Raw genomic sequence first — 13,802 nt, 5'->3', positions numbered from 1 at the left:
ATATTCGTTGCAAGTTCATTCCCATACTCTGTTTTTGTCCCTCTTATTATCTTCATCAGGACTGGGCTGCAGGGAGTAGGAAAACCTCTTCAAAGTGGGCATCCTTGGAAAAGGCTTCGCAGTATGGTTTGCAGCAACTAGGAGATAGTGAGGACTGCAGATGCTGGAGAAGTCAGAGTCAATAAAGACTGAGTCCAGTTCTAATGAAGGGTTATGCCCAAAACATTGACTTTTTTGCTCCTCAGAAACTGTCTGACCTGCAGTGCTCTTTCCAGCACCACACTTAATTGACTTTGACTTCTCCAGCATCTGCAAACCACACTCGCTCCTCTTATTTCCTTTCCAATTTTCCTATTTTAAGCCTGGTTCTCATTCGTAACATCAACCGGACATTTGTTATATCCTCCCTTTTACTGCTTCATCTTATTCTCTTCACTCTTTCTTCACTGAGGGAGCTGTGGCTTTAGTTATCCTATCTTTCCTTCTTGTATAATGTACCTACACCATAGCCAAAACAACCCTTAAAAAGCTGCACATTACTCAAATACATTTTTGGCTACCAACCTTTAATTATTTACCTCAGCCAACCACTGCATCAGCACCCATCCTCCACAATTAACATTTTTTAAAATTATCAATTACTCAGTCTGATTCAATTGATAATATTAAGCTTATGATACAATGATCACAATTCTCTAAGTGCTTCTAGGTTGGTACTTGCACCACTTGATCCACCTTGGTATGCAAACTATACCCAGCAAAGGCTCCTTGCTTAGAGAGGCATGTTTACCAGGGAAGGTCTCTAGAACATACTTCAGAAATTCTTCCCTTTCTCTGCCATTTACAGTAGAATCCCTACATTGCAGAAAGAGGCCATTACGTCCATCAAGTCTACACCAGCCATCCGAACAGAATCCAACCCAGACCAAGCTTCCTATTCTACCCCTGTAACCCCCACTTATCATGGCTTATCCATCTAACCTGCGCATCCTTGGATACAATAGACAACCCACACATGTTTCGACTGTGGGAGGAAACTGGAGCACCCAGAAGAAATCCATGCAGTCATGGGGAAAATGTGCAAACTCCAGGTAAACAGTCAGCCAAGGCTAACCACTGAGCCATCATACACCACTATTCTTATGCCAGTCTATTTCAGAACAAACCTGATCATCATCATTACTCTGTAGTTCTTGAACCTCCCTGCAATTTTCCTACAATAAAATGTACTGAAGTAGTGCAATGGCACCTCTATGGTTTCCTCTCTCTCTCGCACTGTAATATTCTCCTTCATCAATACTGGCACAACTCCCACCTACTTTACTCATCCTTCCTGAGCATCTTATATTGAGGAATATTTAATATTTAAAATACCCTTTTTGGAGCCAGGACTATATTACAGACATAATAGTATACCCATGAGGCTATATGCACCTGCAGGAGAAAGTGAGGACTGCAGATGCTGGAGATCCGAGCTGAAAATGTGTTGCTGGAAAAGCGCAGCAGGTCAGGCAGCATCCAAGGAGCAGGAGAATCAACGTTTCGGGCATCAGCCCTTCTTCAGGAATGAGGAGGGTGTGCCAAACAGGCTAAGATAAAAGGTAGGGAGGAGGGACTTGGGGGAAGGGGGTTGGGAATGCGATAGGTGGAAGGAGGTTAAGGTGAGGGTGATAGGCCGGAGAGGGGGTGGGGGCGGAGAGGTCGGGAAGAAGATTGCAGGTCAAGAAGGCGATGCTGAGTCTGAGGGTTGGGACTGAGATAAGGTGGGGGGAGGGGAAGTGAGGAAGCTGGAGAAATCTGCATTCATCCCTTGTGGTTGGACGGTTCGTAGGTGGAAGATGATGCGCTCTTCCTCCAGGCGCCATGTTGCCATGGTCTGGCGATGGAGGAGGCCAAGGACCTGCATGTCCTTGGCAGAGTGGGAGGGGGAGTTAAAGTGTTCAGCCACGGGGCGGTTGGGTTGGTTGTTGCGGGTGTCCCAGAGGTGTTCTCTGAAACGTTCCGCAAGCAGGCGGCCTGTCTCCCCAATGTAGAGGGGGCCACATCAGGTGCAGCGGATGCAGTAAATGATGCGTGTGGAGGTGCAGGTGAATTTGTGATGGATGTGGAAGGATCCCTTGGGGCCTTGGAGGGAAGTAAGGGGGGAGGTGTGGGTGCAAGTTTTGCATTTCTTGCGGTTGCAGGGGAAGGTGCCGGGAGTGGAGGTTGGGTTGGTGGGGGGTGTGGACCTGACGAGGGAGTCGCAGAGGCAGTGGTCTTTCCGGAACGTTGATAGGGGAGGGGAGGGAATTATATACTTGGTGGTGGGGTCTGTTTGGAGGTGGTGGAAATGATGAAGGATGATACGATATTTCTGGAGGTTGGTGGGGTGGTAGGTGAGGACCAATGGGGTTCTGTCCTGGTGACGATTGGAGGGGTGGGGTTCAAGGGCAGAGGAGCGGGAAGTGGAGGAGATGCGGTGGAGAGCATCGTCAACCACGTCTGAGGGGAAATTGCGGTCTTTGAAAAAGGAGCACATCTGGGTTGTTCATATCCGACGAAGAGGCAGGCATAGCTGGGGCCCATGCTGGTGCCCATGGCTATTCCTTTGGTTTGGAGGAAGTGGGAGAATTGGAAAAAGAAGTTGTTCAGAGTGAGGACCAGTTCAGTCAGTCGAAGGAGAGTGTCAGTTGAAGGGTACTGGTTCGGCCCCATGCCCAACTCCGCCCCCACGCCCAACTCCAGCCCCACACCAGGTCCTAGCTCCCAGCCCTGCCGTATTTTCACCATCCCTCCAGACCTCCCCATCTCTGAGGATGAAAGATCAGTCCTCAGCAAAGGCCTCACCTTCATCCTCGTACGCTCCCGGATTAATGGGTTCACCACGCGGCGAGACATCGAATAATTCTTCCGCCGCCTTCGCCTCCGTGACTACTTCTTCAACCAGGATTCTTGCCCACCCTCTGATGACCCCTTCTCCTGCCTCCAACACACCCCATCCACCTGGACACCCCGTGCTGGCCTCTTACCCGCCCTCGATCTCTTCATAGCCAACTGCCGCAGTGATATTGACCACCTCAACCTGTCCACCCCTCTCACCTACTCCAATCTCTCACCCTTGCAACCTGCAGCCCTCCACTCCCTCCACTCCCAACCCCAACTTCACTATCAAACCGGCAGACAAGGAAGGCGCGGTAGTAGTTTGGCGCACCGACCTTTACACCGCTGAGGCAAAATGCCACCTTGAGGACACCTCCTCCTACTGCCCCCTTGACCATGACCCCACCTCCCACCACCAAACCATCATCTCTCAGACCATCCATAACCTTATCACCTCAGGGGATCTCCCATCCACCACCTCCAACCTCATAGTCCCACAACCCCACACCGCCCGTTTCTACCTCCTGCCCAAAACCCACAAACCTGACCGCCCTGGCCGACCCATTGTCTCAGCCTGCTCCTGCCCCACCGAACTCATCTCTGCATACCTCGACACGGTCCTGTCCCCCTTAGTCTAAGAACTCCCCACCTACTCGGGACACCACCCACGCCCTCCACCTCCTCCATGATTTTCGCTTCCCCGGCCCCCAACGCTTTATCTTCACCATGGACATCCAGTCCCTGTACACCTCCATCCCCCAACACGTAGGCCTCAAAGCCCTCCACTTCTTCCTTTCCCGCCGAACCAACCAGTACCCTTCCACTGACACTCTCCTTCGACTGACTGCACTATCAGCGTTCCGGAAAGACCACTCCCTCCGCGACTCCTTCGTCAGGTCCACACCCCCCACCAACCCAACCTCCACTCCAGGCACCTTCCCCTGCAACCGCAAGAAATGCAAAACTTGTGCCCACACCTCCCCCCTTACCTCCCCCCGAGGCCCCAAGGGGTCCCTCCATATCCGTCACAAATTCACCTGCACCTCCACACACATCATTTACTGCATCCGCTGCACCCGATGTGGCCTCCTCTACATTGGGGAGACAGGCCGCCTACTTGCGGAACGTTTCAGAGAACACCTCTGGGACACCCGCACCAACCAACCCAACCGCCCCGTGGCTGAACACTTTAACTCCCCCTCCCACTCCACCAAGGACATGCAGGTCCTTGTCCTCCTCCATCGCCAGACCATGGCAACATGGCGCCTGGAGGAAAAGCGCTTCATCTTCTGCCTAGGAACCCTCCAACCACAAGGGATGAATGCAGATTTCTCCAGCTTCCTCATTTCTTGTCCCCCCACTTTATCTCAGTCCCAACCCTCGGACTCAGCACCGCCTTCTTGACCTGCAATCTTCTTCCCGACCTCTCCACCCCCACCTCACTCCGGCCTATCACCCTCACCTTAACCTCCTTCCACCTATCGCATTCCCAACGCCCCTCCCCCAAGTCCCTCCTCCCTACCTTTTATCTTGGCCTGCTTGGCACACCCTCCTCATTCCTGAAGAAGCGCTTGTGACCGAAACTTCGATTCTCCTGCTCCTTGGATGCTGCCTGACCTGCTGCGCTTTTCCAGCACCACATTTTTCAGCTATAGGCACCTGCAGCCTTGCTACCTATTTACCAAGCTTTGAGCAGTAATGCCATGTATCATACACACAAATTTTGTACTTGTAGTCATATCAAATCAAATACCATTCAATGTTTTGTGCTAGAGACTGCAGAAGCAAGACCAGAAGTCTCAATATTAAATTCTTCATCCAAACTTCAGGTTCAAAAATTAATCAAGTAATTCAAAAGATACCTAATGTGCAAGTATATTATATTTCCTCGAAGATCAATATTTATTTTTACAGGAGTACAGGGAATCATTTTCTCAGTTTCCTTGGTAAGGAGTTTCTTACACATGCTACATCTGAAATAAAATATGAAACACAGTGTGAAGTTCTCAGGAGACAAGATTAATAGGCAATTATATTTTTAAAAATCAACTGAAATTTCCATAGAATAGTTACCTATATAGCGTTTCAGCACCCGCTGGAGAGTCTCGATCCTTGTAGTCTGGATCAAACAACCTCTCAATCTTCTTGCAAAATATTTTACTGTTTTACAAATGATTATTGTTAAATAGCGTAGTGCAAATAATTAGGGAGACATTCAATTTTAAAAAAAAGCATTGTTAGTTTCTCTTGAAGTTGCCTCAACTTATATTTTTGTGCTACTTTGAGAGGGAGAGAGGGAGAGAGGAAGAGAGGAAACGACTGTAAACAAAGAGAGGGAGAATGAGAGAGAGAGAGCGAACGAAACAGAGACAGAGAGAATATGAAAGACAGAGAGATATAAGAACACGAGAGAGAGAGAGAGAGAGAACACACGAGAGAACAGACGAGCGAGAGAGAACAGACGAGCGAGAGAGAGAGTGAGAGAACACGAGGACGAGAGAGAGAGAGAGAGAACACGAGAGAGAGAGAACATGAGAGAGAGAGAGAGAGAGAGAGTGAGCACGAGAGAGAGAACACGAGATAGAGAGAGAGAACATGAGAGAGAGAGAGAACACGAGGGAGAGAGAGAGAGAGAGAGAGAGTGAGAACACGAGGACGAGAGAGAGAGAACACGAGGGAGAGAGAGAACACGAGGGAGAGAGAAAGAACACGAGAGAGAGAGAGAACACGAGGGAGAGAGAAAGAACACGAGAGAGAGAGAGTGCGAGAGAGAACACGAGAGAGAGCACGAGAGGAAGAGAGAGAGAGAGTGAGAACACAAAAGAGAGAGAGAACAAAAGAGAGAATGAGAGAAAATGAAAGAGAGAGAATGCGAAAGAGCGAGAAAGAAGGGGGAGAGTGAGGAAGGTGGGGAGAGAGAGAGAGAAAGGTGGGGAGAGGGAGAGGGAGAGAGAGAGAGGAAGGGGGAAGAGAGAGAGAGAGAGAGAGAGAGAGAGAAAGAACACGAGAGAAAGAACACGAGAGAGGGAGAGAGAGAGAGTGTGAGAACGAAAGAGAGAGAATGAAAGAGAGAGAGAGACAGAACACGAGAGAGAGAACACGAGAGACAGTGAGAACACGAGAGTGAACACAAGAGTGAACATGAGAGAGAGAGAGAGAGAACGAGTGAGAGAGAGAGAGAGAACACAAGAGAGAGAGAACACGAAAGAAGAGAACAAACACGAGTGAGAGAACTCAAGAGAGAGCGCGAGAAAACGAAAGAGAGAGAAAGTGAGAGAACACGAGAAAGTGAGAATGAACTCGAGAGAGAGAGAGAGAGAGAACACGAGAGGCAGAGAAAGAACATGAGAGAGAAAGCGAGAACGAGTGAGAGAGAACACAAGAGAGAGAACACGAGAGAGACAGAATGAACACGAGAGAGCGCGAGAGAATGAAAGAGAGAATACGAAAGAGAGAGAGAGAATGTGAGAGAACACGAGAAAGAGAGAACGAACTCGAGAGAGAGAGAAAGAGAACGAACACGAGAAAGAACGAACACGAGAGAATGAACACGAGAGAGAGAGAGAGTGAGAATACGAAAGAGAGAACATGAAAGAGAGAGAGCGCGCGAGAGAACGAAAGAGAGAGAGAACAAACGAGAGAAAATGAAAGAGAGAAAGAGAGAGAGAATGCGAAAGAGTGAGAAAGAAGTGGAGAGAGAGAGGAAGGTGGGGAGAGAGACAGAGAGAGAGAAAGAAAGGTGGGGAGAGAGAGAGGGAGAGAGAGGAAGGCGGGGGGGAGAGAGAGCGAGAACACGAGAGAGAGAGAACGAGTGAGAGAGAACATGAGAGAGAGAGAGAACGAACACGAGAGAAAGAGAACGAACACGAGAGAGCGCGAGAGAATGAAAGAGACGGAACACGAAAGAGAGAGAGAGAGAATGTGAGAGAACACGAGAAAAAGAGAACGAACTGAAGAGAGAGAACGAACACGAGAGAGAGAGAGAGAGTGAGAATACGAAAGAGAGAACATGAAAGAGAGCGAGAGAGCGCGAGAGAACGAAAGAGAGAGAACAACAGAGAGAACAAGAGAAAATTAAAGAGAAAAAGAGAGAGAGAAAGCGAAGGAGCGAGAAAGAAGTAGAGAGAGAGAGGAAGGTGGGGAGAGAGAGGAAGAAAGGTGGGGAGAGAGAGGAAGGGGAGAGAGGGAGAGAGAGAGAAAAAGAACACGAGAGAGAGAGAGAAAGAACACGAGAGAGAGAAAAAGGAAGAACACGAGAGAGAGAGAACATGAGATAGAGAGAGCGAACGAGAGAGAACACGAAAGAAGAGAACGGACACGAAAGAGGGAGAACACAAAAGAGAGGGAGTGCAAGAGAACGAAAGAGAGAGAGAGAACATGAGAGAGAACACTAAAGAGAGAGAAAGTGAGAAAACACGAGAAAGAGAGAATGAACTCGAGAGAGAGAGAGAGAACACGAGAGAGAAAGAACACGAGAGAGAGAATATGAGAGAGAGAGAACGAGAGAGAGAGAGAGAACGAGTGAGGGAGAGAGAACACGAGAGAGAGAGAGAGAGAGAGAGAGAACAAACACGAGAGAGGGAAAGAACACGAGAGAAAGAAGAGAACGAACACGAGAGAGAGAGCGCGAGGGAAAGAATGTGAGAGAGAGAACACGAGACAGAGAGAGAGAGAGAAAGTGAGAGAACACAAGAAAGAGAGAACGAACTTGAGAGAGAGAGAGAGAGAGCGAGAGAGTGAGAATACGAAAGAGAGTGAGAACACGAAAGAGAGCGAGAGCGCGAGAGAACGAAAGATAGAGAGAACAAAAGAGAGAACGAGAGAAAATGAAAGAGAGAAAGAGAGAGAGAAAGCGAAAGAGCGAGAAAGAAGGGGGGAGAGAGAGGAAGGTAGGGGGGCAGAGAGAGACAGAGAGAGAAAGGTGGGGAGAGAGAGGAAGGGAGGAGAGAGATAGGAAGGGGGAGGGGGAGAGAGGGAGAGAGAGAGAGAGGAAGGGGGAAGAGAGAGAGAGAGGAAGGGGGTGAAGAGAGAGAGAGAGAGAGAGAGAGAGAGAGAACACGATAGAGATAGAGAGCACGAGAGAGAGAGAGAACGAACACGAGAGAGAGAGAGAACATGAGCGAAAGAAGAGAACGAACACGAGAGAACGAAAGAGAGAGAGCGAGAACACGAGAGAGAGGAACACGAGAGAGAGAGAGAAAGTGAAAGAACACAAGAAAAAGAGAACAACTCGAGAGAGAGAGAGAGAACAAACGAGAGAGAGAGAACATACAAGAGCGAGAGAGTGAGAATATGAAAGAGTGAGAACACGAAAGAGAGAGAGCGCAAGAGAACGAAACAGAGAGAGAACAAAATAGAGAATGAGAGTTAATGAAAGAGAGAAAAAGAGAGAGAGAGACAGAGAAAGCGAAATAGCGAGGGGAAAGAAGGGGGGAGAGAGAGGAAGGTGGGGAGAGAGAGAGAGAGAGAAAGAAAGGTGGGGAGAGAGAGAGAGGAAGGGGAAGAGAGTGAGACAGGAAGGGGGTGAAGAGAGAGAGAGCGCGAGAGAAAGAGGAAGGGGGAGAGAGACAGAGGGAGGGGAAGGGAGAGAGAGAGGGAGGGGGAAGGGAGAGAGAGAGGGGGAGGGGAAGGGGGGGGAGAGAGAGAGAGAACACGATAGAGACAGAGAGCACGAGAGAGAGAGAGAGAACGAACATGAGAGAGACAACATGAGCGAAAGAAGAAAACGGACAGGAGAGAGCGCGAGAGAATGAAAGAGAGAGTGAGAACACGAGAGAGAGGGAACATGAGAGAGAGAAAGTGAGAGAACACAAGAAAGAGAGAACGAACTCGAGAGAGAGAGAAAACGAAGTCGAGAGAGAGAGAACGAACGAGAGAGAGAGAGAGAGAGAGAGAGTGAGAATATGAAAGAGTGAGAACATGAAAGAGAGAGAGAGCGCAAGAGAACGAAAGAGAGAGAACAAAAGAGAGAATGAGAGTTAATGAAAGAGAGAGAGAGAGAGAGAGAAAGCGAAAGAGCGAGAAAGAAGGGGGGAGAGAGAGGAAGGTGGGAGAGAGAGAGAAAGAAACGTGGGGAGAGAGAGAGAGAGAGAAAGGTGGGGAGAGAGAGGAAGGCGGAGACAGAAAGAGGAAGGGGGGAAGAGAGTGAGAGACCGAGAGAAAGAAAGAAAGAAAGAGAGAGAGAGAGAGAAAGGGGGAAGAGACAGAGGGAGGGGAAGGGGGAGAGAGAGAGAGAGAGAGAGAGAGAGAAAGCGTGAGAGAGAGCGAGAGAGACAGCACGAGAGAGCGAGAGAGCACATGGGAGAGAGAGAGAGCACAAGAGAGAGAAAACACGAGAGAGCACAAGAGAGCACGAGAGAGAGAGAGAGCATGAGAGAGAGAGCACGAGAGAGAGAAAGCATGAGAGAGAGAAAACACAAGAGAGGGAGAGCACGAGAGAGAGGGAGAGCACGAGAGAGAGAGCACGAGAGAGAGAAAGCATGAGAGAGAGAAAACACAAGAGAGGGAGAGCACGAGAGAGAGAGCACGAGAGAGAGAAAAAACACGAGAGAGAGAGAAAACACGAGAGAGAGAGAGCACGAGAGAGAGAGAGAGAGAAAAAAACACGAGAGAGAGAGCACGAAAGCATGAGAGAGAGAGAGAGAGCACGAGAGAGAGAGCACGAGAGAGAGAGCACAAGAGAGAGAGCACAAGAGAGAGAGCACAAGAGAGAGAGAACGCGAGAGAGAGCACGAGAGAGAGAGCGCGAAAGCATGGAGAGAGAGAGAGAGAGAGCACGAGAGGAGAAAAAAACACGAGAGAGAGTGAGCACGAGAGAGAGGGAGAGCACGAGAGAGAGCACAACAGAGAGCACAAGAGAGAGAGCACGAGAGAGAGAGGTGAGCATGAGAGAGAGCAAGCATGAGAGAGAGAGAGAGAAAACACGAGAGAGAGAGCACAAGAGGGAGAGAGCACGAGAGAGAGAGAGCATGAGAGAGAGCACGAGAGAGAGAGAGCGAGCGCATGAGAGAGAGAGCATGAGAGAGAAAACACGAGAGAGATCACGAGAGGAGAGAGCATGAGAGAGAGAGAGAGAGAACACGAGAGAAAGAACGAACATGAGAAAGAGAACGAACATGAGAGAGCGCGAGAGAACGAAAGATAGAGAGAGAGAGAAAGTGAGAGAACACAAGAAAGAGAGAACGAACTCGAGAGATGAGAACGAACACGAGAGAGTGAGGATACAAAAGTGAGAACATGAAAGAGAGAGAGAGCGCAAGAGAATGAAAGAGAGACAGAACAAAAGAGAGAACGGGTGAAAAAGAAAGAGAAAGAGGGAGAGAGAAAGCTAAAGAGCGAGAAAGAAATGGGGAGAGAGAGGAAGGTGGGGAGAGAGAGAGGGAGAGATAGAGAGAGAGAAAAGAAAGAAAGAACACGAGAGAGAGAGAACACGAGAGAGAGAACATGAGAGAGAGAGAGAACTCGAGAGAGTGAACGACAGAGAACACGAAAGAAGAGAACGAACACAAGAGAGAACACAAAAGAGATGAGAGCGCGAGAGAACGAAAGAGAGAGAACACGAGAGAGAATGAGAGAGAAAGTGAGAATACACGAGAAAGAGAGAATGAACTCGAGAGAGAGAGAACGAACATGAGAGTGAGAACACAAGAGACAGAGAAAGAACGCGAGAGACAAAGAACATGAGAGAGCGAGAATACGAGAGAGAGAACGAGTGAGAGAGAGAGAACACGAGAGAGAGAGAGAGAACACGAGAGAGAGAAAGTGAGAGAACACAAGAAAGAGGAGAACGAACGAGAGAGAGGGAGAGAGAGAATACGAAAGAGAGTGAAAACACGAAAGAGAGAGAGCGTGAGAGAACGAAAGAGAGAGAGAACAAAAGAATGAGAGAAAATGAAAGAGAGAGAGGGAGAAAGCAAAAGAGCAAGAAAGAAGGGGGGAGAGAGAGAGAGAGAAAGGTGGGGAGAGAGGAAGAGGAGGGGGAGAGAGGGAGGGAGAGAGAGAGAGAGAGAGAGAGAGAGAGAGAGAGAGGAAGGGGGTGAAGAGAGATAGAGAGAGAGAGAGAGAGAGAGAGAGAGAGAGAGAGAGAGAGAGGGAGGGAGGGAGGAAGGGGATAAGGCTGAAGGGGAGAGAGAGAGGAGAGAGAGAGACAGAGAGGAAGGGGAAAGAGAGAGAGGGGAGAGGGTAGAGGGAGAGAGAGAATACGAAAGAGAGTGAGAACACGAAAGAGAGAGAGCATGAGAGAACGAAAGAGAGAGAGAACAAAAGAATGAAAGAAATGAAAGAGAGAGAGGGAGAAAGCGAAAGAGCGAGAAAGAAGGGGGGGAGAGAGGAAGGTGGAGAGAGAGAGAGAGAGAAAGGTGGGGAGAGAGAGAGAGGGGAAGGGGGTGAAGAGAGAGAGAGAGAGAGAGAGAGGAGAGGAGAGAACGAGAGAGGAGAGAGAGAGAGGGAGGGAGGGAGGAAGGGGGGAAGGCGGAAGGGGAGAGAGAGAGAGAGAGAGAGAGAGAGAGAGGAAGGGGAAGAGAGAGAGAGAGGGGAGAGGGGAAAGGGAAAAGAGACAGAGGAGGGGGAAGGGAGAGAGAGAGAGCACGAGAGAGAACATGAGGGGAGAGAGACAGAGAACACGAGGGAGAGAGAGAGAACACGATAGATAGAGAGAGAGAGAGCATGAGAGAGAGAGAACACGAGAGAAAGAGAGGAGAACGAACACGAGAGAGCGCGAGAGAACGAAAGAGAGCGAGAGAACATGAGACAGAGAACACGAGAGAGAGAGAGAGAAAGTGAGAGAACACAAGGAGAGAACGAACTCGAGAGAGAGAGAACGAACGAGAGAGTGAGAATACGAAAGAGAGAGTGAGAACACGAAAGAGAGAAAGAGAGAGAGAGCCAGAGAATGAAAGAGAGAGAGAACAAAAGAGAGTACGAGAGATAATGAAAAAGAGAGAGAGAAAGAGCAAGAAAGAAGGGGGAGAGAGAGGAAGGTGGGGAGAGAAAGAGAGACAGAGAGAGAGAGAAAGGTGGGGAGAGAGGGGGAAGGGGGAGGGAAGAGAGAGAGAGAGAGAGAATGGGGGAGAGAGAGAGAGAGGAAGGGGGAGAGAGAGAGAACACGAGAGAGAGAGAGAAAACATGAGAGAGCACGATAGAGAGAGAGCACGATAGAGAGAGAGCACAAGAGAGAGAGAGAAAGAGCACGAGAGAGCGCATGAGAGAGAGAGGTGCACGAGAGACAGAGAGAGAGAGCACGAGAGAGAGAGCACGAGAGAGTGAAAACACGAGAGAGAGAGCACGAGGGAGGGGAGAGCAATAGAGAGCACGAGAGAGAGAGCGCATGAGAGAGAGAGAGCGCACGAGAGATAGAGAGCGCACGAGAGAGAGAGAGCGAGAGAGAACAAGAGAGAGAGAGTGAACACAAGACAGAGAGCATGAGAGAGAGAGAGCATGAGAGAGAGAGAGAGCGCACGAGAGAGAGAGAGCGCACGAGAGAGAGAGAGAGCGAGAGAGAACGAGAGAGCGCACAAGAGTGAGAGAGCGCACGAGAGAGAGAGCACGAGAGACACAGAAAACACGAGAGAGGGAGAGCACAAGAGACAGAGAAAACACGAGAGAGATAGAGCACAAGAGAGAGATAGAGCACGAGAGAGAGAGAGAGAGAGAGGGCACGAGAGAGCGAGCACAAGAGAGAGAGAGCACGAGAGAGAGAGCAGAAGAGAGAGAGAGAACACGAGAGAGAAAGAAAACATGAGAGAGAGAGCACGAGAGAGAGTGAGTGAGCCTGAGAGAGAGACAGTGCACGAGAGAGAGAAAACGAGAGAGAGAGAGAGAGCACGAGAGAGAGAGAGAGAAAACACGAGAGAGAGACAGCACGAGAGAGAAGAGAGAGAAAAAAAAACACGAGAGAGAGAGCACGAGAGAGAGAGAGAGAAAACACGAGATGAGAGAGAGCAACGAGAGAGAGAGAGAGAAAAAACACGAGAGAGAGAGCACGAGAGAGAGAGCACAAGAGAGAGAGCACAAGAGAGAGAGAACGCGAGAGAGAGCACGAGAGAGAGAGCACGAGAGAGAGAGCACGAAAGCATGAGAGAGAGGAGAGAGAGAGAGAGAGAGCACGAGAGAGAAAAAAACACGAGAGAGAGTGAGCACGAGAGAGAGGGAGAGCACGAGAGAGAGAGCACGAGAGACAGAGAGAGAGAGAGAGAGAGAGAGCACGACAGCATGAGAGAGAGAGCACGAGAGAGAGTACGAGAGAGAGAGAGAGAGAAAACACGTGAGAGAGTGACAAAACATGAGAGAGAGAGAGCACGAGAGAGAGAGAGCACAAGAGAGAGAAAACACGAGAGAGCGAGCATGAGAGAGGGAGAGAGAGAAAGTGCACGAGAGAGAGAGAGAGCACGAGAGAGAGAGAGAGCACGAGAGAGAGCACGAGAGAGAGCACGAGAGAGAAAACACGAGAGAGAGCATGAGAGCGAGATCACGAGAGAGAACAAACACTGAGAAAGAGAACGAACACGAGAAAGAGAACGAACACGAGAGAGCGCTGAGAGAACGAAAGAGAGAGAACACGAAAGAGAGAGAGAGAAAGTGAGAGAACATAAGAAAGGGAGAACGAACTCGAGAGAGAGAGAGAGAAACGAACACGAGAGTGAGAATACGAAAGAGAGAACATGAAAGAGAAGAGAGAGCGCGAGAGAACGGCACAGTGGCACAGTGGTTAGCACTGCTGCCTCACAGCGCCAGAGACCTGGGTTCAATTCCCGCCTCAGGCGACTCTCTGTGTGGAGTTTGCACGTTCTCCGTGGGTTTCCTCCGGGTTGCTCCGGTTTCCTCCCACACTCCAAAGATGTGCAGGTCAGGTGAATTGGCCATGCTAAATTGCCCGTAGTGTTAGGTAAGGGGTAGATGTAGATGTAGGGGTATGGGTGGGTTACGCTTCGGCGGGTCGGTGTGGT

The 13,802-nt window shown here is 49.6% G+C and overlaps 2 protein-coding genes and 1 pseudogene across 5 annotated transcripts in view; 1 reads left to right on the top strand and 2 right to left on the bottom strand.

Moving 5' to 3' along the window:
- The window catches only part of sanbr (SANT and BTB domain regulator of CSR), an 808,920-nt gene that overhangs the window by 119,578 nt on the left and 675,540 nt on the right, over positions 1 to 13,802 (bottom strand). For all 4 annotated transcript variants that reach the window (XM_072580998.1, XM_072580996.1, XM_072580997.1 and 1 more), the window contains 2 exons: positions 4,933 to 5,019; positions 4,722 to 4,832 (listed from right to left, as the gene is read on the bottom strand). In XM_072580998.1, the coding sequence (XP_072437099.1) occupies positions 4,722 to 4,832; positions 4,933 to 5,019 (198 nt within the window). The remainder of the gene's footprint in view (positions 1 to 4,721; positions 4,833 to 4,932; positions 5,020 to 13,802) is intronic.
- LOC140482630 (uncharacterized) lies at positions 5,729 to 10,388 on the top strand (annotated as a pseudogene).
- The window catches only part of LOC140482629 (uncharacterized), a gene marked incomplete at its 5' end in the record, with an annotated part of 91,392 nt that continues 90,914 nt past the window's right edge, over positions 13,325 to 13,802 (bottom strand). Inside the window, one exon of the mRNA XM_072580139.1 lies at positions 13,325 to 13,390. Coding sequence (XP_072436240.1) covers positions 13,325 to 13,390 — 66 coding nt within the window. The remainder of the gene's footprint in view (positions 13,391 to 13,802) is intronic.

This window comes from Chiloscyllium punctatum, chromosome 11 (genome assembly GCF_047496795.1).
Source record: "Chiloscyllium punctatum isolate Juve2018m chromosome 11, sChiPun1.3, whole genome shotgun sequence".
NCBI lineage: Eukaryota > Metazoa > Chordata > Chondrichthyes > Orectolobiformes > Hemiscylliidae > Chiloscyllium > Chiloscyllium punctatum.
The sequence above is the reverse complement of the archived record's forward strand: the minus strand, read 5'-3'. Positions and strand labels throughout refer to the sequence as shown.